Source organism: Pteropus vampyrus, unplaced genomic scaffold (genome assembly GCF_000151845.1).
Source record: "Pteropus vampyrus isolate Shadow unplaced genomic scaffold, Pvam_2.0 Scaffold20, whole genome shotgun sequence".
Lineage (NCBI taxonomy): Eukaryota > Metazoa > Chordata > Mammalia > Chiroptera > Pteropodidae > Pteropus > Pteropus vampyrus.
The window spans coordinates 14,165,724-14,193,532 of record NW_011888801.1 but is presented as its reverse complement, the minus strand read 5'-3'; the positions used below and the strand labels follow the sequence as shown (position 1 = coordinate 14,193,532).

General features: G+C 41.5%; 2 protein-coding genes across 7 annotated transcripts in view; one reads left to right on the top strand and one right to left on the bottom strand.

Moving 5' to 3' along the window:
• Positions 1-27,809, bottom strand: part of WDFY4 (WDFY family member 4) — a 288,917-nt gene that overhangs the window by 62,851 nt on the left and 198,257 nt on the right. For all 6 annotated transcript variants that reach the window (XM_011355393.2, XM_011355394.2, XM_011355392.1 and 3 more), the window contains 4 exons: positions 25,142-25,290; positions 17,829-17,949; positions 14,714-14,799; positions 13,141-13,203 (listed from right to left, as the gene is read on the bottom strand). In XM_011355393.2, coding sequence (XP_011353695.1) covers positions 13,141-13,203; positions 14,714-14,799; positions 17,829-17,949; positions 25,142-25,290 — 419 coding nt within the window. The remainder of the gene's footprint in view (positions 1-13,140; positions 13,204-14,713; positions 14,800-17,828; positions 17,950-25,141; positions 25,291-27,809) is intronic.
• Positions 2,841-3,608, top strand: LRRC18 (leucine rich repeat containing 18). Its single transcript, XM_011355391.1, has one exon. It carries the CDS (start codon positions 2,841-2,843, stop codon positions 3,606-3,608), a length of 768 nt encoding a protein of 255 aa, XP_011353693.1.

The following is a 27,809-nucleotide window of genomic DNA, read 5'->3' as shown; positions in this document are numbered from 1 at the left end:
AAGGACACCTTTATTCACTGTCTGGTTGACAGTTTGTTTGCTTTCAGTCCTTTAAAAGATATTTTTCTAGTAGGTTGTGTGTCCGTTTTCTCTGGCAGGTTTTATTTTAATTTAATTTTGAGCAGTTTGATTATGTCTCTGAGTGTGCTTTGAATTTATCTCTTACCTCAGTTCTCAAAATCTTTGGGTTCTGGATTTGGGATTAGGTACTGAAGACCCTGTTCAGGGTTTTATCCATGCAAAGGCTTCTCATGGTACATCCAGGAGTTCATATACGTCTTTATTAAACTCTCTCCTCTTTGCAATCGTCCCAGCACTTTGTGGTTCTCAGAACACACTCCCTTCCCTGAACACACACACACACACACACACACACACACACACACACACACACACCCCACAACACACACACACGCTCAGTCTTCTGGATAGAATTTTGTTTTCTAAATCAAATATTTAGTTCCTGCGACTGTTTCTGGCTCCAGGGCCATATGACAGAAGGATAGAGAGAAAAAAGCAACCTCCTTGCTCTTGGGACAACAGTTTGAGCAGAGACTATAATTCTCTTCCCCCATAGTTTTGGGTGCCTGCCTGGATGACTCCAGTGATACAGGACTCTCTGGGGCTGAGGCAGGAGTGAATGAAAAACCAAAGGGGAAAAAAACAGTAGATCTCCTTCACCCTCCCTGACTCTAAAAGGCCCTCTTTCATATTTTTGGTCAGAGAGAGAGACTTTTCTTAGAAATCTTTTTGTCCTCCTCTCTCCCCATGTAAAGTTGGTCTTACTTTCAAGTTACTTCTACAACCTATATGACACTATTTAACTTCAGCATCCTCAGAGAGCCGCTCAATGCAGTCTGTCTAAGGTCTTGAGTTGCATTCAATGGATGAGATGGACAGAGTGTACTTCATAGTAACTGTAACTAGAACCCCAGCTTTGATTTTTAAGCTGCTTTATCCCATCTGGTTCTTCAGAGCTACATGATATAGTAACTGCAATACTAGTGAACACAGTACCATCTTTGGTAACCAGGCAATTATGCCTGAATGTGGTTGGTCCATTGTTTTTAAAGAATTGGTTCAGCTTACAAGTTCAAAAGAACATCAATGCTGCTAAAAGCTGAGATACTCTCATTGGTTTACTCTGGCGATTTCCATCCATCCCAGGAGGATCTGATCCAGCAGGACCGTCATAGGGTGGGAACCTCTGCTAGGAGTGGCAGGCATTTTATACTAAGAACATGGAAGGCAACTTTTAAATACTTCTTTTTGACACTGAGGATTATTGTATGAGGAAAACATGTGATTATTGTATGAAGAAAACAGCCTGATTGCTGGAGCTTTGTGTGTTATATAAACTTTGTTTCTGATAAAGGGCTTGAATAATGAAGTACAGCAACTGTAGGCACCTCTGCTGCCCATCCCTGTGGGAAAATAGAGGCATTGAAAGCATTTGTCTCCTGATAGCATGCTACCGTCTTGTCTGGAAACTTGGTCCAAAAGAGAAAATCAGATAGCATGAGGCACCAAGTTTAGAAAAGAAAAGAGCTTCTATAACATGATAGTAGTTTGTATCTTCTTCCTAGTTGTAGACCTTTCTCACACATGAGCCTCAGTCTTCCTCTCTTTACAATGGGGATAATCCTACAGATCCTGCTGTATTGTTGACGATTAAAATCGAAATGTTCAAAGTTCCTGATAATATTTTATAGCTAACATTAATCAAGCTTTTACTATGTGCCAGGCACTATTGTGAGTGCTTTATAGTTAGGTAATTTACACTCCTTAAAAGCCATATAAAAGAGCTGTTTTTCACAAATGAGGAAACTGAGATGCTGAAAATTTAAGAAAATTGTTGTGGCAGAGCAAGACTTCTAAGCCAAGCACCTGAGGCCAGAATCTACCCATCGCTTTTTATATTCTACTTCTCCGTATGGCAGCAATCACAACTATTATCACATCTATCAGTGCACAGGTGTCTATAGTTGAATTTCAGTGTAAAGGATGTGAGGGGAGAAATTGCAAGGGGCAGGAGATGAAAAAAGGCAACATTCTCTTTTAAGTTCTGCCAGGCACTTAAGTTCAGCCTTGGCCTCCTCCATGCTCATGGGCATCCTCTTACTTGGGGCTGAGTGAAAGACTTTTCTGTGCTGCTCTAGTTGCACTGCAGTTATAGTAGTGAAAGCTTGACTAGCTCCTCTGGATTCAGAAGTGGAGAGAGAAAGAAGTACAGAAACTGTAGGCAGCTAAGTCATTCTTAACTACCACATTATTCCCTAATATCCTGGCTATGTTCCTTCTGAGAACTCAGCAGTCCCACCATAGGAACCCATGGGGAAATGTTAAAGAAGACTAGATTTGTGTGAAGGTCTGAGAAGTGGCAGATATCAAAGAAAACACTCATACACATACACACATGTACCCCTGGGTAGGGGGAGAGGGGATTATGTGAAAGTCCAGGACAATGGAGAGATTCATAAATCAGGGATGGCAAAGCCAGAGGGGCATTAAGAAGCCTTCAGGCCAACCCTGCACCTCCCATTTCACATCTAGAAACACTGAGGTCTGAGGAGGGTATTCAAATTGCTGAAGGTCTTTGGCAAGGCTATTTTTGCTGATGCTCTAATTTCTCTCCCCTTTCTGCTTTCCTTTTAAACTATTAGAGAACAAAGCATTTATGATGTGGGGGGAGTCTAGTAACCTCATGTCATTTCCTAACTTGATATTTTTTTCTCCTCTTATCAGAGTATATCTTCTAGCAATTTCATGGGACTTTTCCTCAAACTGATCACCAACTAATCAGAACAACATATTTCAAACATATTCCCTCACTAAAGAACATGGCCAAGAGCGGGAAAGGCCCCAAGGGCAAGAAGATCACCCTCAGTGTGGCCAAGAATTGTATCAAAATCACATTTGATGGGAGAAAACGCCTTGACTTGAGCAAAATGGGAATTACCAACTTCCCCAAGTGTATTCTGAGACTCAATGATATAGATGAGCTCGATCTTAGCCGGAATATGATCAAGAAGATTCCCGATTCAATCTCCAAGTTCCAGAACCTAAGGTGGCTGGACCTGCACAGCAACTACATCGACAAGCTCCCAGAGTCCATTGGCCAGATGACCAGTCTGCTCTACCTCAATGTCAGTAACAACAGGCTGACCACCAACGGGCTACCTGTTGAGCTCAACCAACTCAAGAATATCCGCACGGTGAATTTAGGCTTGAACCATCTAGACAGCGTGCCCACCACACTGGGTGCACTGAAGGAGCTCCATGAGGTGGGACTCCATGACAACTTGCTCACCACCATTCCCACTAGCATTTTTAAGCTCCCCAAGTTGAAAAAGCTCAACACACAACGAAACCCCTTTCCTAAGGGGGAAGAGTCGGATACGTTCATAGATTCTATCAAGAGACTGGACAACTTACATCTGGTGGAGGAGAAGGATCTCTGTGGGCCTTGCCTGAGGAAATGTCAACAGGCTCGGGAAAAACTGAACAGAATCAAGAATATGGCCATGACAACACCGAGAAAGGCCATCTTTTCCAACTTGGTCTCACCCAACTCCATGGCCAAGGAGTCCCAGGAAGATTGGAGGTGACCTGGGATCTTGACCCTGAGGCAGAAAGAGTAAAGGGGGGGAGGGAAGATGACAATGGGCTGCATCCACAGCAAATTGAGAGATTATCCCATCACTGCTACAGTTCTTTCAGCCAAGCCCCCAAAATACATTTCCCTATCTTCTTGGCTTATGATTTTGTTGATTGAAAGGAATTTAGTTCTTTGCCATTCCACACATTTCTCTCTTCTCTGCATGCTCACACTTATACAAACAGTCACAATGAGTCAGGAAAGAGCCATCCATCTCACTTCTGCTCCAGAACTCTCCTGCCTACAGCCCATGGCACTCTTACTCTTACTCGCACACTCTTAGTCTCATTATCATGCATTTCAGGACTAATATCCAACTCCCACATGTGGATCTTGTTCTGTGGAAATGCTTCAAAGTACAGGAAGCTCAGACATGGGTAGCTAGGAAGGCAGATAGACATTTATTCTTGGGAAGGGGACAAAACTGGTCCACAGAAATAAGCAGATTTTATCATTAAGTATTGGCAAGTAACATCTTCAACTCAGAGCAGTACTATCTTTTTCTCTTATCTGTGCTTGCATAATTTTCTCTAAGAGCTTTCTCTAGACTCAACCTTCAAGCCCTTGACTGGCTGTGAATGAATGAGGTTATACTCCCATCTTATTATGACCAATGCTTTTCCAGACTCTTGCAAGAGCAATTAAAGAACAGTTTCAGGTATGGTTAGATGCAGTCAATACATTTTTAAAAATACCTTCCTAGGCACTATGCTAGGTGTGGGGACTGTGTCCAATGGCAGAAAGTTTGGTTTGCCTTGTGCAACCTGTTGGGAAGACCCATTGAAAGAAGACAGGACAGAATGTCATTGTCTGAACATGATGTTAGGAGACCAGGGACATGTGATATGCAGGCTGGCCTGGCAGAAAGAAAGTCAAAGACTCTGTAGTTGGCCAGATCTAGGTTCAGGGCAGCTATTCTTCTTACTTGCCATCTCCCTGGGCACCTTACTTAGCTTTGGTTCCCTCATCTGTAAAGTGAGAATAACAGAGCCCCAACTCCAAGGGTCACTGTGCATCTAAAGCATATAGAACACAGAGTGAATACTCAAATGAAGTCAGTTTCTCTAAGAACTGGAGCTTGATGCGTCTCAAAGCTGAAATACAACTTTAGATAGTGTCCCTATTCATACTAGATCTTCTAGTATAAATAACAGTGGTAAAGGCAATCTTCAAATAGCAGAGAACCTTCTCTATACCACTCAACTCACACCTTCAAGCTACCCAAAAGAAAAGGATCAGGAAGATACCTTTAGGAAAGCTTTAAAAAAAAATTTTAATACTTTTCTCTATTCGTTGCAAGTTTTATAGTAGTCAATAGAAAAGCACTGAGAGATACCTGTGAGTTCAGTGGGACTAGCTTATTTCTTTTCCACATCACAAACTATGGAGTTCCTCTTTCCTCAAATAGAATGAAAACCCTTTTCTAACCCAGTCACCACCCTCTCTGAAAGTCTGGCATAACCTGGTGACCCCCATGTGACCCCTGTGTTTTGCCTCTATGACCTGGAGTAATTGCCTCGGTTTCTCCTGTCTCTATCCCCAGGATACGCTCAACATCTCCCTAGAGTAGCTTATGGCAAAAATTTGAAGACTAAACAGCTAACAAGAAGAAACAATTCTAAAGAAGAAAAGCCCTCAGGAGAAGAAACAGAGTGGCAAGGGGAACATTCTGGAAGCCAGGATCTCTGGTGCTGGCTAAGCCGCTGACTTGCTTCTTAAACTCAATTTGCTTCTCTTAGCTGTAAATAATCTCTGTGTGAAAATGACTTCGGGAAATATGTGGTTTTTTTTAAACGTATATAAATAAAATATTTAAGAAAATAAGAGATATAAATTACAGACAATTAAAAATTTAAAAGGAGACTTTAAGACTTAAAAGACTTACAGTCACTCAATACGAGCCTCCTGTGGGAAGGTATGTATAATGCAATACCTTGAGCGACTAAAATATATACAAAAAATTCATATAAAGAAATATACTCAAAAATACTATAGGCAAATCAAAGTAGAATTTAAACAAATCTTTCAGTAATGTACAGTTAGGAAGGAAAAAGAAATTAGAGAAATGAACAACAGGGAGAAAAATAAGAAAAAATAAAATGGCAGACTTCTGTCCTTACATTTGAACAATTACATTAAATGTAAATATACCCATCCCTCAAGTTTTTCACATGAGTTTGTCTTATACGCGGTAAATATCTCCTCCACCCTTTACCCCCTTTCCCCATTTAGTGGACTTTTTATACATGGTTTCCTTTTACACAGTCTCATTCTACGTGGTTCTTTCTTTTTCATTTGCATTATTGGCAATTATTCTTTTTAAAAACAATAGCTTAACTCAGTAACATACAAAGAACTGATACTAACACACAATTATCACTGGAACATTTGAAAATTGATTGTTGCACCAAGATCAGTAACAGTTGAAACTAATTAACAAAATGTTAAATCACTGATAGATAGCTGTAGGAATTGACATGACACACTAGTTGCATCATAATTCAATTAAAGATACGTACTTCCAAATATTTCAAGTGTTAAAAATAACGACTTTGTGCCAATTAAAAAGAAGAAGTTGATTGCTTTGGATTATGGCACAAACACTGACAGCTAATAAAATTTATTTTGTTTTTTCTGAATTTTCATTAGCGATATTTTGTGAAAATATTTGAAATAAATATTTTTGGCTTATGTTGACCTATTACTTTAGAATTTTTTTTGTACTGGTGGACTCTTTTTACATGGTTTTCTACTGCATAAAAAAAAGACATGTGGAATGAATTATCTGCATAAATTGAGGGATGGGTGTAGTCTTTATTTGTAATGGCTTCAAACTAGAAACAGCCTAATTTCCCTGAATAGGCAAATGTTAAACAAACTCCAATATGTCCATACCATGGAATACTACTCCGCAATAAAAAGGGACACACTATTGATACATATAACAACTTAGATGGATCTCAATGGCATCATTCTAAGTAAAAAAGGCCAGTCTCGAAAGGTCACATACTCTATGATTCCATCTAGAGAATACTTTCTAAATGACAAAATGATAGAAATGTAAAACAAATCAGTGGTTGCCAGGCTTTAAGGTTAATGAGGGACGGTAGGCGGTAGGTATGACCGCAAAGTAGTAGCACAAGAGATATCTTTGTGGTGATAAAAATGATCGTGTATATTGTTGGTGGTGGTGGTTACACAAACCTACAAATATGATAAAATGACAAAAAACCTGCATACATGTTGTAGCAATGTTAACTTCTCAGTTTTGAAATTGTACTACAGTTTCATAAGATACAACCATTGGGGGAAATTAAATAAAGGATGCATGGGGACTCTATGTATTATTTTTGCAACTTCTCATAAATCTGTAGTTATTTTAAATTTTTTTTAAATTAAAGACAATCTTACAACCCAGATGCAACAATAACAGATTTTTGTACATGTGTCAAGTGCTAATTTATGAGTAACCATGGCAAACTTAAAACTCCTCAACCATCCCAAAGAACTAAGGCATTTCAGGAGAAAGAGCACCTTCACCTGAGTTCACCTGAATAATCTAAATTATCTACTGTTGATCACATCCTTGATGATTCCTGAAACAGGTGCTAAAACAAAAAAAATGCCTGGCTTCTCTATCCATGTCCCAGGTTTTCTTGAGATAGCTGGTCACAAATAGCAAGTGGGTGGGCAAACCTTGAACCAGCAAATTTCTCCCTTCACAGTTCTGGGTTTTTGTAGCCCTGTCCCTACCCCCATGGAAACAACATGACTGAGTGGAGCTGAAAGGACAAAGGGGCAAAGCTTGGTGCTGAGAGTGGGGCTTAATTTAGGCTTCTGCCTAGAAATGGGTCTGTGGTAACAGCTAAGGATAGAGCTAAGAGAAGACATGAGCAAGAATGACAAAGACTAACCCAGCTGGGTCCTGAAACCAAGGCCTGAGCACAACCGAGGAGGAGCTCACTGCAGGTCACAAGACTCTGCTACTTCTGGCCCCTTGAACCAACCATGTGAAAGCTCCTAAATGCTGGGCATTAGTCATTCCACCAGACGGTTTAGCTCACCTCTGGTTCTAGTGATTCTGCTGTGGACCTGGGTCTGAGTTGTATAGTTTCTACAATTGCCCTCCCAGGGCTGTGCTGTACAAGGAGCCTATAAGCATGTTTCTGCACTCAGTGATGGAGCTGAGGCTCTCTTTACAAATAATCACATGTGTTACAGATTCTTAGCCTCCCAGTTGGTCAGCAGTGTCGATCTCAAGGGAGTAGAACTGAGGAGCAGAAGTGGGGAAAAAGAGGACTTGAATGTTAGCCTCCACACTGTCAACAGTGGTGCCACTAGGGTATGGTTGACTTCATGGAAGGTGGTCTTATGGGAATTTATAGCCTCTTTAGGTTGGTTTCCTAAGTTTTTTGTTTTTCATTATTTTTCAAAAATAATCAAGAAAATTCTGACAACACTAAACTGTAGAACTTTATGCCCCCCAAAATAAATTTCATTCTAAACATTATATTTAAGTAGGCTATAAATTGAGGGAACTCATCAGAAATTACAAACACCCAGATACAATCAAGTCAGTCTCCAAATATAAGCACCACCTCACACTCAAATACTTCCTCCAGCCCAGGGACACAGTTGCCTTGATGACATATCCAGTGAGCATTTCAGAACTTGTCAGAGACCACAGCTGTGGAAGGATGCCTTTAGCACATTCGAAGATGTGTGCTATGTGCAAGGTATTTGAGAGAGGGAGATCCAGACAGGCATCCTAGTTTTGTATGTTCTCTGAATTTTATAAACTCTGGGTTCAGTATGAACTGAGATCACTGGGAAGCAATATAACGGGGCCACATTATGCTAGCATCCCCCAAAATGTCTGTACAGAAATAAGTCCAACTATTAGGGCCCTACTTTTTCAGAGAACCAGCATAGAAAATTATATTCTGCAGTGTTCCTTTATCATATTTTATTAAAAAATGAAATTGACTTCTTTGGTACCCACTATTCTTTAGATGAGGGCAAATTTTATAGTCAATGCCAAGAGAAAATACATTCGGGGAGGTGGGTGGGAATAGTTTTAAAAACCCCTGTTTCTTGTTATTTGTCACTGAAAAATGATGTAAGCCAGTACAATGAGGTTTTTTTGTTTATTTGTTTGTTTTTTTAGTTTCAGGACACTTAGAGTATCTACTTTTTTCTTCTTTAGAGAAATTCTGGAATAATTTTTAAAAGATATTTGTACCTTGTATTTAATTTTAAAGCTGTTTCCAGCCCTGTGTGTATGGATGTGTCTTTATTCACATGTACTTTTCAAACTAGCTGCCCTTTCCCTGTAACTTCATCTATTTTTTCTACTTTTCTGACTAGTCCCCATGATATCTCAGCAGAGCCTGCCTGTGTATAACATGGTGGAGCTTTCTGGCTGTCCAAGGAGTCTAGCTGGTTTTATGTTAGAAGCCTTTGTATGCTTGCAGAGCCTAGCACTCCACAGATATCTGATAATGCTGCCTTCAAGATGGTCTAGACTTGTACCATAGAAAGACACAGGTGGAGTATAGATTCCAGGTTCATCTAGGCTTTGCAAATATTTTCTGCTTGATATCTAGGCCCACAGAACCTCCTTGGAATTCAGTTAGGAAGGCTATCATTTTACCAAAATTCTGGGCAAAACTCTGATCCCCAAAAGCTCTGGTTTCCTATATGTGGGGCATGGCCTCCAGAGGGGCTAAATCAGTCATCAAGAACTGGAGGCTGGAGATACGAAAACCTATAGCACAGGCCAAGCATCTTGGGCCAATCAAAAACCCTCAGAATGGACCACGCATCTCCTTCAAAGATGAGAAGCTTGTGGTCCTTGGAGCATCCAAAATTAAGCTAGGCATTTTTTGAGATTCATTGTATGGATTGAGCATTGTCCTTAGCAATCCAGAAAAAAAAAAAAAGGTCAAGTTTATTTCACACATGGGGCAATGGCAAGTCAAGCTCCCTAAGGCTGGAAGTCACCACTGCCTTTCCACTCTGAAACTCCTGAAGGCAAACTGTGGGCTGGGAAGGAGAAATGCAAAAGAGCTGACAGCATAGACAGCCGCCTGTTTTTAATCAATTGCTCCATAAACATGCCCAAAAAACACAGCAGTGATTCTAAAACTAAGCAAAGCAATTACAATTTATGAGCACCTATTATAAGACCAAATTAGTTTGATCCCAAAGCCCATGGATGGCTGTTGCAGCACAGCCTTGCCACATGCTGAGGCTGCTTAGGTGAGTGGTCTCAGAGCCTAGGACCAACTTTCGGCTGGGGCTTACTCATCCCTAGGGTGAGAATTATTTCTGCAGTCATTTTGGTACTGACCACTAGGCTAAGCTATAGCCATGGTTTAGCTCCTCTTAGGCGTTCTTCCCTCTGCCCTTCCTCCATTTGCTCTCTCTCTCTGTTTGGGGCAGAAATTTAGAAGCTTGCCTATGTGAATGATGGTATACACTGTTGGGCAAATCACCTCCAAGACTCTAAGAATAGAATAGGAATGGATAGCATGCCACTCACAGCTGTAGGGACAGCTATGTTACCACTGAGTGGTACTATAGACATAATACATTTATAAGAGGGTGAAGTGCAGAAACAAATGGAGTTCAGTGAAGTGACTTGTATCAAAGTTGATGCAAGGAGAAGTTCCAGGGAGAGAGAAAATGAACATATAACCCATGAGTGCTATGGTCTCTGGGGGAACTCTCGGCATGGAGCAGTGGATGGTCATCTGCTTTTGTTGACACCTCAGTATTCACCCCTCTTGTGATAACAAGATCTTGATTTTCTTGGGGAACCACCTCCCCTTAGAGTGGTCTATGTTGTTGGGTGGGACTGACCCCACTCCCAGAAGGTGAGTGGGCACATGACCCTGACCTAGCCTATGAAAGCACTTGATTGATTCTGGGATAGGCACTAACCCAACTTAGGCAAATGAAAATCACTTCGGGGATTTTTGCCAAAATTACTGGGCCAGAGTATTCCTGGTGTGGTGGAATTCCTATGTGACTGACTATCAGCCTGGAGCTGCTGGGGGCATTGATGCCCTTATGCTGAGAAGGAAGCCAACCCAGGGGAAATCCTCACTGTGAAATGGAGAGCCACAGTGTCCTGAGAGCTTACTGAGCCCAGAGATCCAGCATGCCTGGAACCAGACCTTTTTTGGCCTTCGGGTATATGAAGTGATGAATTTTCTTTTTAGCTTTGGCTAGTTTGAAATGGCTTTTTGCTATTTGCACTGAAACATTGCAGAGAAATCCAAGTGTGGAGATTAGGCTTATATGAAACAAACAATATGAGATCAACAGGACTAATATTCAGCTTGTATACACAATTATGGTTGTACCGTTGTTGAACTATTATTGAAATACATCCATTCCAGGTGGTCAACAGCTCCTCCACCTCCAGGGGCCTCCTGCTTCCCAGGCCTCCTAGATCATCACCAGGTATCCCCAGGACTTCCCCACAATCTACCAAGTAAAGGGTTACTGCCTGGAACAATAGGGAACTTCTGTTGGCAGCCACTCCAATGGGTCTTTTGAAGGTATTCGGTGACCACCATATTGCAAAGTTCAATGATCATTTCTCAGTTCTCATTTTATTTAGCCTACCAACAACATTTAACCATTCTTTCCTTGAAACACTACTTGACTTCCAAATATCTTCCACACCTGCAGTTCTTCCTGACTTTCCGGCTGCAACTTCTCAGTCTCTTCTGCTGGCTTCCCATTATGGCCTTAACTCCTAAAGGCTGGTAGGCCCCAGGACACAATCCTTAAACCTCTTGTTCAGATGTACTCATTCTCTTGGTGATCTTATCTAGTCTCATGCTTTAAATACTATTCCAAATTTACCACTTACCTGGACTTCTCCCTGAACTCCAAATTTATATATCCAATGGCCAATAAGACATCTCCACCTGCATATCTGGTAGGAATCTCAAAGTTAACATATCTAAAACTGAGCTCCTGGCATCACAACACTCCCAAAGTTGTTCTTCATGTGCTCTTCCCCATTTCATTTTCCAATTGCTCAAACTTAAATCCTTGGTCTTATACTTAAGTTCTTTCTCTCACACACATACCTCACACTTATTTGTCAACAAATCCATGAGATGTACCTTCAAAACTCATCCATAATCTGAGCACATCACACCATCTTTGTGGCCACTCCTTGGTTCCAAACCATCATCTCTCAGCTGGATCATTAAAAAGCTTTCTAACTAGCCTCTGAGCTCCACCTTTGTCCCACTGTGGTTTGTTCTCTACACAGTAGCCAGACGAGCCTTTTAAAATATGTTAGTCACACTATTCTTCCAGTACACCCAATTATTCTGAGGAAAAACCCAATGCTGCTACTGTGAGCCCCCAAAGCTTATATGAACTAGCCCCACTATCTCTTTCACTTCTCTGGCCCCAGCCAAGCCCATCATGATATCCCCAGTGTCTTTGTTCTGTTCTTACCTCTGCCTGATTTCAGTTTCTCTTTCTCCAGTTATCTGCATAATTTGTTTCCCCACGTTGTTCACATCTTAATTCAAATATTGCTTCTTGGTAAGGGCTTCCCTCACCAAGTCTAAGATTAATCTCTACCTCTATCTACTTTGTTTTTTATACATATATTTATTATTTAATATGCTTTGTACTTTACTCATTTAAATTGTTTTCTGTCTTTCTCATGAGAATTTAAACTCAATAAAGACAGGGAAATTTTTGAATATTCTGCTTGTTGTTCTGTCAAGCAGCAAACACCACATATAGCAAACTATTGATAAGTAATTTTGAATGACTTAGTGGTCCCCATTCCATTATCAGTACAAATATTTTGAATACCTCTCTTGAGGACATCCCTCTCCCCCTATCCCCACATACTCCTGGAGAAAACCAGCAACTATCTTCTCCTATTCTCATTTAATGGAAATAAAAGTATCTACTGATCACAAATTGGCCTTCTGGGGAACTGGGTACTTGTAAAGAGGGGGCTTGCGAAGGGCTGTAAGCATTAAGTTCCTAAGAAAGACACTCCACGTCATAGATTCATAAATTAAATTTGATTTGCACACCACCATACATTAATTTAGGTTCTGAGCTTTCTGAGAGTTTCATATAGAAAGGAGAGACCTAGAATTGCTCACACCCCTTTCCTCTTAAAGGCCTGATGTTGACACCTCTTTGGCAATCTGCCCCATCCACCATGGGTAGAAGGCTGCTTCTTGCCATTTTGGTCTGACAAAGCCACAGAGCATGTGGGACTTCTAACTTGTTTTAGGGGTGTAATTGGCAGAAGGAACTCCAGGAGGAGGACAAGGGAGTATGTGGGTGAAAGAGAGGAAAAGGGAAGGCAGACTGATGTGCTCTTAGCACGACAACCTTAATGTAGGATTGGGCAGATGAAGAAAATGAAAGCAAGGCCAGCACCATACCCAGAGAGCATGACTGGGCTCCTCCCACACCATTACCTTAGATTGAGGGGGTCCTCTGTGATGCTTTTTCCCTTCAAGCTAGGTTGAAAAGAGTAGAAGCTAAACAAGAAAGAAAATGATCATTTTATCAGCAGAGGCAAAACTCTTCTACCATCAGGGACACATTTTCAGAGTCAGGTAAAAGGTTGGGTCCATTCTTACACTGCCAGCCCCATCCTGCCCGCAGTTCTTAAGCTATAGACTTGGGTGTACTTCTGAGGAACCCTTTAGCACCTGTGGCATTACACACTCTAGCCTTGAGGATAACAATCATAACAATAAAATAATAGTTATAATAAAAACTATGTTTTTTAGATACCTCCTCTGGGCCAGACACTTGAAATTTCCATTACCAATTTAACAAACTACTGCTGTACTCTTGGGACAAATGCCATCTTAATTTAAGGTTACTTGAACAGGCTGGAGTGCAGTTAGGCAACATTCACTGCCTGAGCTACCAATATATAAGACTTCTAGATTAACTGTGAAAAAGTTTAATACCTAGAAATCATAAGGGAAAATAAATATGAGTTTCAGCATTGCATGTCTACTTCTTTATTTTGATCTAAAATGGAACTTGAAGAGAATTTTAGGAGGCAATACAACAGCAGTTCTTGGGGAAGAACCTCAAAGGGAGGCTCACAGTTAAGGGAGACATGCATAAAGCTGGTGCTCACAGCCTTTCTGTGGGAGTTGTTTTCCTCCACCATGGCCCAGCCCTTTAGACCTAGCAAGTGGTCCTGGTGCAGTGACTGGCCAGGGCCAACAGGAAGGCAATGTTAGAACCTCTGAGCACAAAGTGGCATGAGACTTCAAGTAAGGTATGTCAAATCTCACCTCAGAACTTCTAGTCCAAAGTAGAGCCAGACATTACCACCTTTCTGTTACTCCAACTTCTGTGTAGTCTGTTTATGGCTAGGCACCTACTTTCTTTCCCTTCTGTCTCTTCTAGATTTCCTACAAATCTCTATTTATCTATAACTTTAATAATAATAAAAATGAATAACCATTATTATTATTTTCTTAGCTTAAATTTCTTGGATTGTTTAATCTATTTGGAGAGAGAGAAGTTAAACTAAAACAGAAGGTTTCTCTTTTTAAGAAAAAAGATATTCCATGCAGAAGTGGGAAATCAGTGTGTAGAATTCTTTCCAAAGAAATATAAAGTTAGAATAACTAAAATTGGCAACTGGGATCAAAAAGAAAAATTATTTGGAAAATTAGAAAATAAAGCAAGAAAATTCTGGAAGAATCAATAAATAGCCAGTTTCTTAAATACATTGTGTCTGCACAATTTTTTCTCCTTTTAGTCATTACTGTCCTAAACTACTTCAGTCCATTAAATAGAGCCTGTTTCCCAGCACTTAGAAAAGGTGCTTCTGTAACTTTCTATATATTTTGTTCAACAATTAAATAGCTCTGTGGGTTAGTAAGTTTTTTCTTGTGTCTGACCTAAATTCTGCTTACTGTGGGTTGAAAACAATTCTCTTGAGAACAGAGCTGAGCAGTGTCTGTTCCTGTGCTCTCAGCTCAGGATCAGTTTCCTCAGAGGAGGATTTCAAACCCTTACCTTTTGAAGGCCTTACTCCGATCACCATTGTAGAAGACAAGGAACTTGGAATAACCATTTCGGAAAAAGATCTCCAGAGCTATGTCCTATAAAGAGAAATCCTTTTACTGCTCCTGAAGTTTCCTGGAATGGAGATACCTACAGGCAACAGAGCCACTAGTGATAGGTCATTTTGGTCTCTGTGTCAGGTGTGAAAGGATTTCAACCTCAAATAGAACCAGAGGATGTGAAATGGAGAATCTCATTCATGTGCCCTCAGAAAAACAGAACTTAAGAACCTAGGAACTGATTTCCTGAAAATGACTGATTTACAGAAGATCCAGACTTATCTCCTTACCAATGAACATCTGCCAAGAATCCCTCCCTACCCTCAAGCCAATGAACTTACTACTTGGACACAGGCTGGACTTCCCCCTCTTTGCACTCCTTGCCCATGAATACAGCTATCTTCAGTGGACTCGCCTGTATCTTGCTACAGCATGCATTTCCCAAATTGTAATTCCTCTGCTATTTTTGAGCAAACTCAATTTCCAGTAATTCAAGCTTGTCTCGGTTTACCTCTTCATTTAGGCTGACACAGGCAACCCTTCCTGGTTAGTCTTTCCAACCTCCCACAGGCAGATATGAAGACCTTGGTGACAACGATGAGCAGGTCTCTGCAGAATGAGTAGGAGGGCAGGGGACCTCTGAGTTCTTTTGGCTGAAGCAGGAAGCAAGAGCCCCAGGCCCAGGACAAGTAAGGATCAGACGAAGAGAAAAGTGCTCACTGACACCTTCAGACACTTTCACATCCAGGTCCAGGGGTTGGTTTCCTGAACCAAAGGGTCATCTTACCAGAAACACTGGGGAATGGTCAGGTGGATGCAACTCCCAGTCAGGGCAGCTTTGTATGCTGACCTAGAGACTTGAAGGCACAGGGTGCTTTGCTAAGCCCATTTTTCTGAGCCATTTTGATGTGGCTACACTGACATAGCAATTTTGTTTCAAGGGTTTTTTGTTAATACCTAAATGAATCCTACATTATTTCCTTTTTTTCTGCATTCTCTCCTCCCTTCCTCTCCCCATCCGTTCTAATCTACTCTATGTAAATAACAGATTTGGAATAGCAATAGAGTGAGTCCGCATTTGGAATGAGATGAGTTCAGGGAGAGAATTCCTAGGACTGGAGAGAGGGATTGGGAGGAGAGAGGCCTGGGCATGGAAAGACAGATGTGGCAGATTAGGGTCAGACTCAGAGGTGGGATGCTGTATCCAACAACAAAGTCACGTCTTGCTTCCACCTGGCTGGAAGTGAATTCTCAAAGTCCAGTTCATTGGGATCCTGAGCAGAGGAAAGTATTTGTAATGAAAATGCAAACCCCTCTCCTCTATAAGTACACATAAGGTTCTTGGATTTTTTTTCTATAAATAAAAATATAAATAATATGCAAATAGATGATGAATATAGACTCTGTAGAGGCTATGGCTTGCCCCAGCAACCTTGTGTGCCTGGGCTCAGACTTTTTACTGGGAGAATCCAGGGCTGGACAAATGGTGACCTTGCTCACAAAGCCCTTCTGCCCCAACTTGCAGTGCACGCAGGCCCTTCCACTCTGACTTCTACTACTCTCAGGCTAGCCAACCATCCGGAAATAATCACTATTTACTGAAGGGAACAGCAACTCACGTACTAATACTTATTTGCTACTATATAACCAGTAAGGTAAACATATAGTCATAAAAAATAATTTTTGACAAGTAGCCAAAAAAAATTGTGCTTAGTGCTATATATGTAATGGTAGAAAAGATTAGATGTGGGTCCTTTGTTCATTGGAGTTAAACAGGAGCCCAGAGACATGCCCAATTGTGCCAAGGTGACAGAGCCGTGGAAAGCACTAGGTCCATGCTGGCTGCACTGCCCAAAGCTTCAGGGCATGGCCTTGTCTGCTTCAAACTCATCTCCTTGCAACAAAGAGCAATAAAATCAAGCAAAAGGAGAAACAACCCTTTGAGGGTAAAAGCAGAGGAGTGGGCAGTGGGGAGGAAGAGAGCTGGTCAGATGCCCACAGTATGCAGAACTCTTGTCAGCAGTACAGCTGATCCTTTCTGAAATGACCCTCCAAAATGCCTTTCTGAGCTGCAGTTTCAGAAAATATACTGAGGCCAATATTTACAAATGAAACATACTCTTATTCCATCATTAGGGCCAATTAGTGCCCCCTTTTGGCCTTTGCAGAGCAAAGAACCTAAGGAGAGAATAGGGAGAGGGATCCAGCCTTTCCCCTCCTACAAGGGTAATCCCTCATCTCCTCCTTTGCCCCCTTCCTGGGACACTTCTGGGCTTGTATGCTGCTTTGTTATTGCAGAGGTTGGGCTGGTGAAGGTGAGAAGTGTTTAAGGTCAGTAGGGTGTCCCAGAGTTTTTCCTTGTCCCTTTGCCACTGAGCTGATGCTTCTAAACCATCTAAGCCCAGGGATTTATACCTGAGGTGGGACCAGAAACATTAGGTTGTGTCTAGCTGACAGCAGAGCTTTGCCTCTGAAAGGAATTGACTCTCTTTACCATCTGGGTGAGCCTTTGAAGGCCCTGGACGAGGCTCTGGAACCCTAGTTGGAGGATACAATCAGGAGATCTTTAAACCACTTGCCCCAGGAAATTACCAAGAACTTAGAGATAGATGGGGAGAGTGGATGGGAAGGATAGCAGGCAGCTGAGGGGATCCCTGTGGTCAGAACAGGGCAAACTGGTAGTCAACTCTCAGTCATCAGTTCTTCCCAAAGGCAATAGATTTGCCTTGTCTTATTTCCCTGAATATCCAAGGCAACTCTGAGGCATGTCAAGGTAAAATAAAGCCAAGAGAGTGGGTCCTAAATGACACAGTAAGAGAAAGAAGGGCCCAAAAACTAAATGGCAGAGACTGGGCAGAGAGTAAACAATAAAGAACTCACAGCCTGGGGAGCAGGCCCAACACAAGTCAGGGGAATTCACAGGTGTGTTCCAAAGGGCACTGGACTGTGCACAGGCATGAAGGGGGTAACAGAGGTGTGTCCTCACATTCAAATGAGGTGTTGATGACACCTGAACCACCTGTCCCATGAAGAGATGGTCCTTCCCATGCCCCTTCCCCAGGGCATACCTGCAAGAGGAAGCGTGCCTGCCGGAGCTCCCTGAGGTCACCATAGCAATGGCACTGGCATGAGTAATGGTCGGAGGACCTGTCTTTGCTGCACAGGTTGAAAATGAATGGGTCACTGATGCTGAAAAAGAAGTAAGACATGCAGTGAGAGGGTATCTGGTAGACTTGTCCTCCTTCTTGTCCCACAGCCCTGCCTGAGTTTCTGGGGCACATTAGAGCAGTGATTCAGTCATTGCCAACCAGCACCAACTGACCTTATAAACCCTCAGCATCTGTCCTTATCAGCCCTGCCCAGAAGAGTAGGATGGGACATCAGCTTCACCAAAGCAAGAGGACAGCCTCCAGGGCAGACAGCAGCACACAGTGCGGAGTATACATGTGAGAGGTTTCTCTGGATACGGTGGTCACAAAATGGGTTGAGGGGGTGGGAGAAGAGTGAAAGAGATACCCTAGTCATGTTTGAAGAAACTTCAGGCCCTGTAACATAGGGCAGAAAGGTGACAAGACTCCTTAAAAAAGCCTATGTTCAGCATGGCTTCAGGCAACATGGGGCCTGGAGGGGTGAGGCAGACCCACCACTTTGGCGTGGCATCTAGAGTATCATAGGAGGAAGCAGCAGAGAGCCTCTGAGCCACTAAAGTGGTGTGCAGCAGGGCTGAGATCCCGATGGCCTGGGAAACAATGGCCACAGCCTCAGCAGTGACCCTTAGAGCAACATGGCAGCAGAGGCCAAGAGAGATGCCATTCCTAGAGATCAGGATGACTGACTCCCCTTGATAAAAAAGGGACAGGAGGAAGAGGGAGAATCATGAATTTGGTAAGTATTTATCCCAAGGAGAACAAATTCTGCACTGGAAGTAACTGCGATGCCTTTAGGTAACCAGATGAAGCTTTTTACCACCAAAACAAAGGGAACTTGAGAAATAAATGTGATTTAGTTATAGATGGTCATATTTCTGAATATCTGAGTTATGTGGTAACTTTAGATTGTGTACACGACCACAGAATCTCTGATAAAATGGTCTTTTAAGATCTGATAAATGAGGGTCCCCTAAGCAGTTTGGCCCTCAAGAAGCCTGTGTGCCAATCACAGACCCAAAGAACCAAGAGCTGAAAGAACTCTGCACCAGTGCAAGGTGCTAGGAATGAACACAGAGATTGTGTTTCACCTCCTCCTCATTCCAGCATCAAGTATGGCCTTCACAGGCCAGCCAAGAGGGCAAGCTACACATGGGGTCTCCATGACATTCTTCTTGAGCAAACAAAGAAAGAGATCAGGCCTTCACTAAGGCTGGCAGAATTTCTCCAATCAATGGTCAGGTGTGGTAGCCCAGCATTTGCAGTGCTCAGAGCTTGGACTTATGCATTATGCTGAATGCTCACTGTTGGGTAAAAGGCAAGGCTACTCAAGGGGGACACATTCTGAGCTGATTGTTTAGCCCTTTGCATAGCCAGACTTCAAGGACATGAACTCCAGCCCTTTGAAGCTCCTTCTACCCTTTCTTAGGACAATCCTCTCAGGTCTCCTGCTCTGAGCCATATTGCTGTAGGATTGACCAAATACAAATGTGGCTGTGGCTCTGAATTCTTCTGTCTGAATGCTTAGCTCCTAAGCTGAGCTTCCCCTAAACTTCTCTGACTCCCAGTGAGGCAATGGAGATAATTCTAATTCCTACACCTGGCTTAGGTCAAACAACACCCCAGGTCAAGGCTCTTGTGATAATGACAATGATCGCTTCATTATTCAATTATTATCCAGCATCCAATTACTGTCAGAATTTATACCTAGAATTTATACCCAGAATGATTCACTAGATCACAAACTCTTTACCAGACTCATCTCTTTGTATGTATGAAGTCTACCACAGTGCCTTGTACAAGGAAGTTTTTCAATATGTATTTGTTGAATTGAACTAAACGGAGAAATGATGCCTTAAAATGCTGACTGATATGCAGAAAACATCTGATTAAAAGCATCCTTGGATGGTTTGGATTCCCACCAAATGAATCAAATGCTATCTCTTGTGAGCTGGACTGCAACTGTTATGAGTTGAATTGTGTTCTCCCCCCAAAATGTGTTGAAGTCCTAATCCCTAATATCCCAGAATAAGACTTTTTTTTTTTAGAAATAAGTAAATACTAGAGTTGATAAAATTAAAATGAGATAGACCCTAATCAGATGTCAGAAACATGGCGGAGTGATAGATGTCTCTAGATCTCTCCTGAAACAACAATAAGCTGAACACCTAAAACTCAACAAAATACATCCAACCAGCAAACAAGCACATCTGAGTGAGGGATCTGCGAATAAGAGCTACCACAGGTCAGAACCCCAGGAGTCAGGTGGTAGACTGGGAGAAAAAAAAGCTACCTCTCGCAGCCCTTGGAGTTCCCTGAAGGAGGAGGGGAGAGGAGAAGTTGTGGCAGGTTCCCTGAACAGCCCTGCCTGAGAGAGCTGTGAGCTCCACGCAGCGGCAGTGCCCAGGGATCAGGGCAGAAAGCAGGGCAGAAAGCAGGGGATGTCAAAGAAGCAACAGTTTATTATTACTAGCTGCAGTTGCAAAATGCAAGGCTGAGCCATAGTCCCCATTCTCCAACCCAGAGGGCCCCTCCCCGCATATCTTCCAAGACTGAACACCATGGAGTCCCAGGGGAATCTGAGCGAAAGCTACCAAAACTGTCACTAACACTATAGGGACTGAAACTCAGGGTAGGGAGCATGACTGAATATCTATCAGGGGAAAAAAGGCATTATTAAGACTTCACATAAAGCAGAGATCCAAGAAGCTTAGACACCACCTACTGGAAACCAAAAGAAAAACACCTTTTTAGCAACAGCCTAAAGAGAGACCTTTATATAATAAATTTTCTTCCTGGAAGAAAGGCAGAATACACTTCCATTAATGCCCAGGAGAAGAAATAATCCATTAAATACCATGAACAACCAAGGTGACAAGGCAGCTCAGAAAGAAAGAAAAAAGTCTCCAGAAAATAAGCTTAAACACGTAGAAATATGTGACGTATGTGACAGAGAATTCATGATGGTATTTCTGAAAAAATGCAATGAGATCCAAAATAATTTATATCAACAATTCCAGGAATTGAAAATAAAACTAAACTAGCAGAATGAGTTTTTTAACAAGGAGATTAAACCCCACCCCAGCCCACTCCCCCCCAAAAAACAACTAGAACTTCTGGAGATGAAGAACACACTGAAAGAGATGAAAAATGAAATAGCAAGCTTGGGAAATAAAGTCAACCAAATAAAGGAAAGGATCAGTGATATTGAAGACAGAAATCTTGAAATAAATCAGAAGGAAGAATAGAAAAAAAAAACAAAGAATGAAAAATAATGCAAGAAATATACAAGAACTAGCTGAAACCATCAGGAAAGGAAACAAGAATAATGAGTATTCTCAAAGGAGAGGAAAAGGAATTAGAAAGCATTTTCAGAAAATTATTGATGAGAATTTCCCAAATCTAAAGAGTGAACTGGAGCTTGGAATTTAAGAAGTCACAGAACACTCAATTATCTCAATTCTAAAAGGCCTTTTCCAAGACACATTATATTAAAATTATCAAAAATCAATGACAAAGAAAGAATTCTCAGGGCAGCCAGGGAAAACCATCAACAAGGTAAAGAGACAACCATCTGAATGGGAAAATATATGCAAGTAACGCCTCCAATAAGGGCCTAATATCCAAAATATACAAAAACTCATACAACTCAATTACAACAAAAAACAAACAATCCAATTAAAAAATGGGCAGAGAACCTGAACAGACACTTCTCCAGAGAAGACATATAAATGGCCAACAAACATATGAAAAGATGCTCAACATCGATAGCTATTAGGGAAATATAAATCAAAACCACAATGAGATACTACCTCACACCTGTTAGAATAGCCGTTATCAACAAGACAAGTAATAACAAATGTCGGAGAGGATGCAGAGAAAAAGAACCTTCATACCCAGCTGGTGGGCCTGCAAATTGGTACAGCCACTATGGAAAACAATATAAATGTTCCTCAAAAAACTAAGAATTGATCTACTGTATGAGCCAGCTATCTCTCTATTGGGTATTTACTCTAAAGACTAGAAAACTCGTATCCAAAAAGATATTTGCACACTATTGTTCATAGCAGCATTATTCATGGTGGCCAGGACATGGAAGCAACCAAAGTGTCCTACAACAGATGATTGGATAAAGAAGCTGTGGTACATACATACAGTGGTATTATTGAGCCATAAGAAGAGATGAAATACTGTCATTTGCGACAACATGGATGGACCTCGAAATAATCATGCTAAACAAAATAAGCCAGGCAGAAAAAGTTGAAAACCACATGATATCACTTACATATAGGATATAAACCTAAAAGCAAAAAAAAAAAAAACACAAAAAAACAAAAAAACAAAAAACAGGACAAACAAAGAGAGACTCATGGACATGGACAATAGGCTAGTGGTTACCAGAGGGTAGAGTGGAAGAGGGAGGAGGAAAGTAGATGGGATAAAAGGGGTCAAATATGTGGTGACAGAAAGAAATCTAACTATGAGTGATGAACAAACAATGCAATATATATATGCCTTACTGTTAAATTGTACATCTGGATTTCATTAACCAATGTCACCATAATAAAAATAAATAAATTTTAGAAAAGAGATACACCCTAATCTAATCTAACTAGTCTCATATAAAGAGAAAACTTGGACACAGAGACAGACACACACAGAGAGAATGTTATGTGAAGACCCACATAGAGAAGATGGCCATGTGACTGAAGTGAAATATCTACAAGCCAACGAACACCACGCATTGCTGAAAACACCAGAGGCTAGTAGAGGGAAGGGAAGATCCTCCCCTAGAGCTCTAAAGATGGAGTGGCACAGCTGATTCCTTGATATCCAACTTCTAGGCTCTAGGACTAAGACAATACATTTCTGTTTGTTTAAGCCACTTAGTTTTTGGTACTTTAAAGAGCCCTATCAACCTAATACAATTAACCTATTTAGCCAAAAAGAGATCCTACGAAAGCCAAATATAACCCTCTAGAGAGGTTCTTAGTTTCTGAGAAAAGTTCCAAAGTACAAAGTCCAATTTCTGCTGGAGGATATGCCGTGTTCTTGAGTTTTATTTGGGATAATTTTATGGTACATCAGTGAGCTTCTTTCAAGGTCCAATGCTCAACTATACTCAATTTGATGGCAGTCTTTGACAGAAACATTTCAGGGTTGACTTAGCTTTATTTTTAACTGGCTTATTCATGTATCTTTCTTAGTCTCTATGGTCAAAATAAGATTTAATCCCCATTGATCTGACATGATCTAATAGCCTGTCTCTGAGAACCGCATTTGCATGAGTGCCAGCAGTTTCTGAGAGCAGTAGACAAGACCTCAGAGAGAAAGCACTGTCTGGTTAACAAATACTTCTTTAAAGTATGATGACTAAAATTACCTATGCAATCCCCAACTGATATCCCAGTGTAGTAATTTGTTCTCACTATACGCCTACGTGCATTCTAGAAAAGTACATTTCCAGACATGGGAAGTCTCCCTTGTCATTCCAAATCAAGTGAGTACCCAGAACCTGATGACTGGGCTTCTATTAAAAGTGCAGATATAGTCAATTTGTTCATGATTAGGTGCACCTCATAAACACAATTTAGCTAATCAATAAGATCTTATCTAACACCAACTCGATATAAACCAGAGGTGGAGAGTGAAGCAATGGATTGCACAAGTCATTACACAGGCACACCATGCTGAGGAGAATAGAGTAGAAAGCTTTCATCAGCTCTCAGAAAAGCAAGTCTGCAGACCCATTGTCCATATTGATTAGTATCAATAAAACATGAGCAATAAGATGGGATGTGTGCACCAGGTATTAATTATGCTTCTCCTGCCTTAGAAAAGCACAGAGGTGAATGTTTGGTATGAATAATAGATGGAAATTAGCAGAGAGAAAAATGCCAAGCATTTTAACACAAATCTAAAAGGAGGGTAGGTTGACATCTATTCTTCCACATTAGAATGGATGTGGAAGAATACACATACTATTCTCCTAGTTTCTGACATAGTTTGGAAACGACATGACAACTGAGAAGCAACCAAAGTGTCCTACAACAGATGATTGGATAAAGAATCTCCTAGTTTCTGACATAGTTTGGAAACGACATGACAACTGAGAATTAAAATTCTTAGTTATCAGCAGGTAGCTCCTACGTCAATAGTCTAAAATAGTGGTTCTCAAAGTGTAGTCCCAGACCAGTGGCATCAGCATCAGTATAGAATTTGTTAAAATCTCAGGCCCTAGCTCAGATCTGCCAAATTAGAAATTGGGGTAATGGTGGATAACAGAGTGTTTTAACAAGCCCTCCAGGTGATTCAATATACTTTAATTTGAAAGCCACTGGGCTAAGAAGTTTTCTTGTCATTATTTGAGACTTGGCTAACCAGAAAAGTCAAGGCTTATCTCTACATGAAGAAATCTTCATCCAAATTTCTTCAAAAGCAATAGTCAAGTGAAAAAATAACTTGTCGACTGAACTTCTAGTAAACATGGTCAATTTAATTTTGAATGACTGCATTCTATAGGCACTAGAGATTTAATCAGTTAAAGCTTGACTGAACCCAAATAGATAAAATTCATTTGGTTCTAAAAAACAAAAAACCCTCAGAATTTCCTGCCAAAGACCTCTAGTGTTAGTTGGTGTAAAAATGACTTTTCGAGTTTCTACCCAAATCTCACCTGTTCTCCAAGACCTGAACTCACCTCCTCAAGTAGCCCTCCTTTAACACACCTGCCCTATACCATCTCTCTAAGTGTGAACCCTGAAGAGTCTTTCCATAACATCTTTTTTTTTTTTTTTGGTCTCATGATGCTAGTGTGCTCCAAACTATTTCCAAAAGAACCTGTTTATGCTGGTGATTATACTTGCTGGGCACGAGGGGGCAGTGCCTGATATCTTACATAAGGATGAGTAATCAACAAGCTGTTGAATGACTAAGCTGGTGGAACTGGATTCTATTACCCAAATAACCTAAGGAGAGACCCCCTTTATCCTGTGGTGTACTACACATCAGCAGAGGCATGAGGAGCTGCCACATTACTATCTATTCCAGATTTTAGCTTTGGGGAACTAGTCATGGATGCCTATGCCTAGGTTCTTCTGTTTTGTCTCACAGTTCAGTTTCAGGCCCAAATCTAAGCCCATAGTATGGACAAGGTGAGACGAGTAGGAATGGAGGTGGCTGAAAAAGAAGATTGGAGCTCAGGGAAGAATCTGTTGGGAGAAGTTGGAACTCACTTGGATAAGCAGTGGCGGGTGCAGTAGACATCACCCACAGGAGAGAGTGTGAAGTTTTCGCAGATGTAGAAGTGCTGACGGCCAAAGAGCAGAAGCCCTTCAGAGACCAGGTGGCCCTGCACAATCACCAGGGAGTACTTCTGTGTCACCTGGAAGGAGACAGTGCCAGAGTCAGGCCATAAGCAAGTGAAGCATGTCTATCATTTTTATGGAGAGCAGGAAGGCAGTGACTGGTCACCCATTGAGCACTTGGAAGTAAAAGTAGCACCCTGTGAAAATGACAGAGTCACTGCCACAGAGATACACTGCTCTTACAGTTTAAGTGACACTTTTACACCCAACATCCATTTAGTTATTTAATCTACCCAAGGTCACCCCCATCCACACCAAGGCATGTGGATGAGTGTTTATTGCTGTACTGAGTACGGTGACATTCTTTCTCTTACTTTAAGCCCCTCCACAACCACACTAAACATTCTGCAGTTAACAGTGAGGAACATTTTTGAGATATAAAGCATCCCTCAGTTACAGAGGCAAAGGAGTTGTTCAGTGATCAGCTGGAAAGTGGTTGATCCAGAACTGGAACCAGGTCTGCCTAGAACCACAGGTGCAAGACTGGTAATGCTGTCTACAAGGCCAAGATGTGTGCAGAGGAGGCATGTGCTCCACCCGGATCCCTCCTTTCAGACTTAAATGCCCATTCTCTCAGTAGCTGGAAATGTTGACAACTTTATAGTATTGACTCGGCTAAGGAGAGCACTTAGGCAAAGGTCACATCCCCTTCCCAGTGGCAAGCTGTACCCAACAACTGGACAATGCAGAGTAGGACGGGCAGCAGCTGGCCTTGGTGGGCTCTGAGACTTTTGTAAAGAATCTCCTGGCTCAGCATTGGTGCCAAATCTGAATCTCCATTAACCCTTTGAACACCATTCACTTCACGCAGGTGACTCCCTGAGACCCTGCCTCACCCATCTCTGCACCACTCAAGGCTCTTTCAGCAGCTGAGCCTTATGGACAGTTAGCAGGTGGTGGCAGGCCTCAGGGTTTCCTGGGCCTTTTGCTGAGTTTCCCCAAACCCAGTACTGGTGATGGCCAGCTTTGATTCACAGTGTGGCCTCTCCCAGACACTTCTAGGGCTAGCACAGGCAGCGACCAGTGATGATCATGTTGTAGCTCTTACCAGATAGCAGGCCAGTCAGAGACAGCAGTTGACCTTGGCCTGCACAGAAGCCCTCTCACAAGAGGTCCCAGAATCAGCATGTCTTGTGGCTGGCTTCAAACCATAAGAAAACACCACCTGATTAGCCACACAAGCAGCACACTCAAAAGGTGTGGGCAGGCATCAGAGCCCACTGGGGTGAATACCACTTCATGGGTTCAGCCCTAGAAGAGCAGCTCATTTACTATAGTTATGGCCAATTTTCATAGCCAGTAAGCCTGCGAGTCAGTCCCACCCACTGACATGCCAATAGCAATCAAGGCTCAACTACAACAGGAGAGCACACAGAAACCATGCAAAGTACACTTCTGGAACATCTGACTCAGCTGAACAGGGAGAGTGTGCCACTAGGTCCCACAGGACACCTACCACATAAGCTTACCTGGCCAACAATGGAAGACACAGCAGATCTACCTAGTACATAGAAGCAAACACAGAGAGGCAGCCAAAAGAGGAAACAAAAAACATGTCCCAGATGAAAGAACAGGAAAAATCTCCAGAAAAAGAACTAAAAGAAATGGAGGCAAGCAATCTACCAGATACAAAATTCAAAATAATGGTTATAAAGATGCTTAAGGATCTTAGTGAGACTTCAACAAAGAGATAGCAAGCATAAAAAAAGGACATAGAAACTAAAAAAAAAAAAGAACCAGTCAGAAATGAAGAATATAATAACTGAAATGAAGAATATACTGGAAGGAATTGATAGCAGATTAAATGGAGCAGAGTATTGAAGTAGTGATTTAGAGGACAAGGTATCAGAAAACACCCAAGTGGAATAGCAGAAAGAAAAAAGAATTTAAAAAATGAGGATAGTATAAGGGACCCCTGGGACAATACCAGGCATTATAATGTTCATACCATAGGGATACCAAAAGGACAAAAGAGAGAGAAAAGAATTGAAAACCTATTTCAAGAAATAATGACTGAAAACTTCCCTAACCTGGTGAAGGAAATAGACATACAAGCCCAGAAAGCACAGAGTTCCAAACAAGATGAACCCAAACAGGCCCACAGCAAGACACATCATCATTAAGTTTAAAGACAAAGAGACTCTAAAAAACAGCAAGAGAAAGGCAGTTAGTTACCTACAAGAGAGCTCTCATAAGACTGTCAGTTGATTTCTCAGCAGAAACTTTGTGGGCCAGAAGGGATTGGCACCAAATATTCAAAGTGATGAAAAGCAAGGACCTACAACCAAGAATGCTCTACCAGCAAGGCTATCATGTAAAATCGAAGAAGAGATAAAGAGCTTCCCAGACAAAAATAGCTAAAGGAATTCATCATCATCAAACCAGTATAACAGGAAGTGTTAAAGGGACTTCCTTTAGAAGAAGGAGGGAAAAAACACATGTAAATATGAATAACAAAATGTCAATAACTATGTACCTATTAATAATCACTTTAAATGTAAATGGTTTGCATGCTCCAATTGAAAGACATAGAGTA

Coding starts and splice junctions, on each gene's coding strand:
- LRRC18 (XM_011355391.1), top strand. CDS start 2,841: ATGGCCAAGAGCGGGAAAGGCCCCAAGGGCAAGAAGATCACCCTCAGT.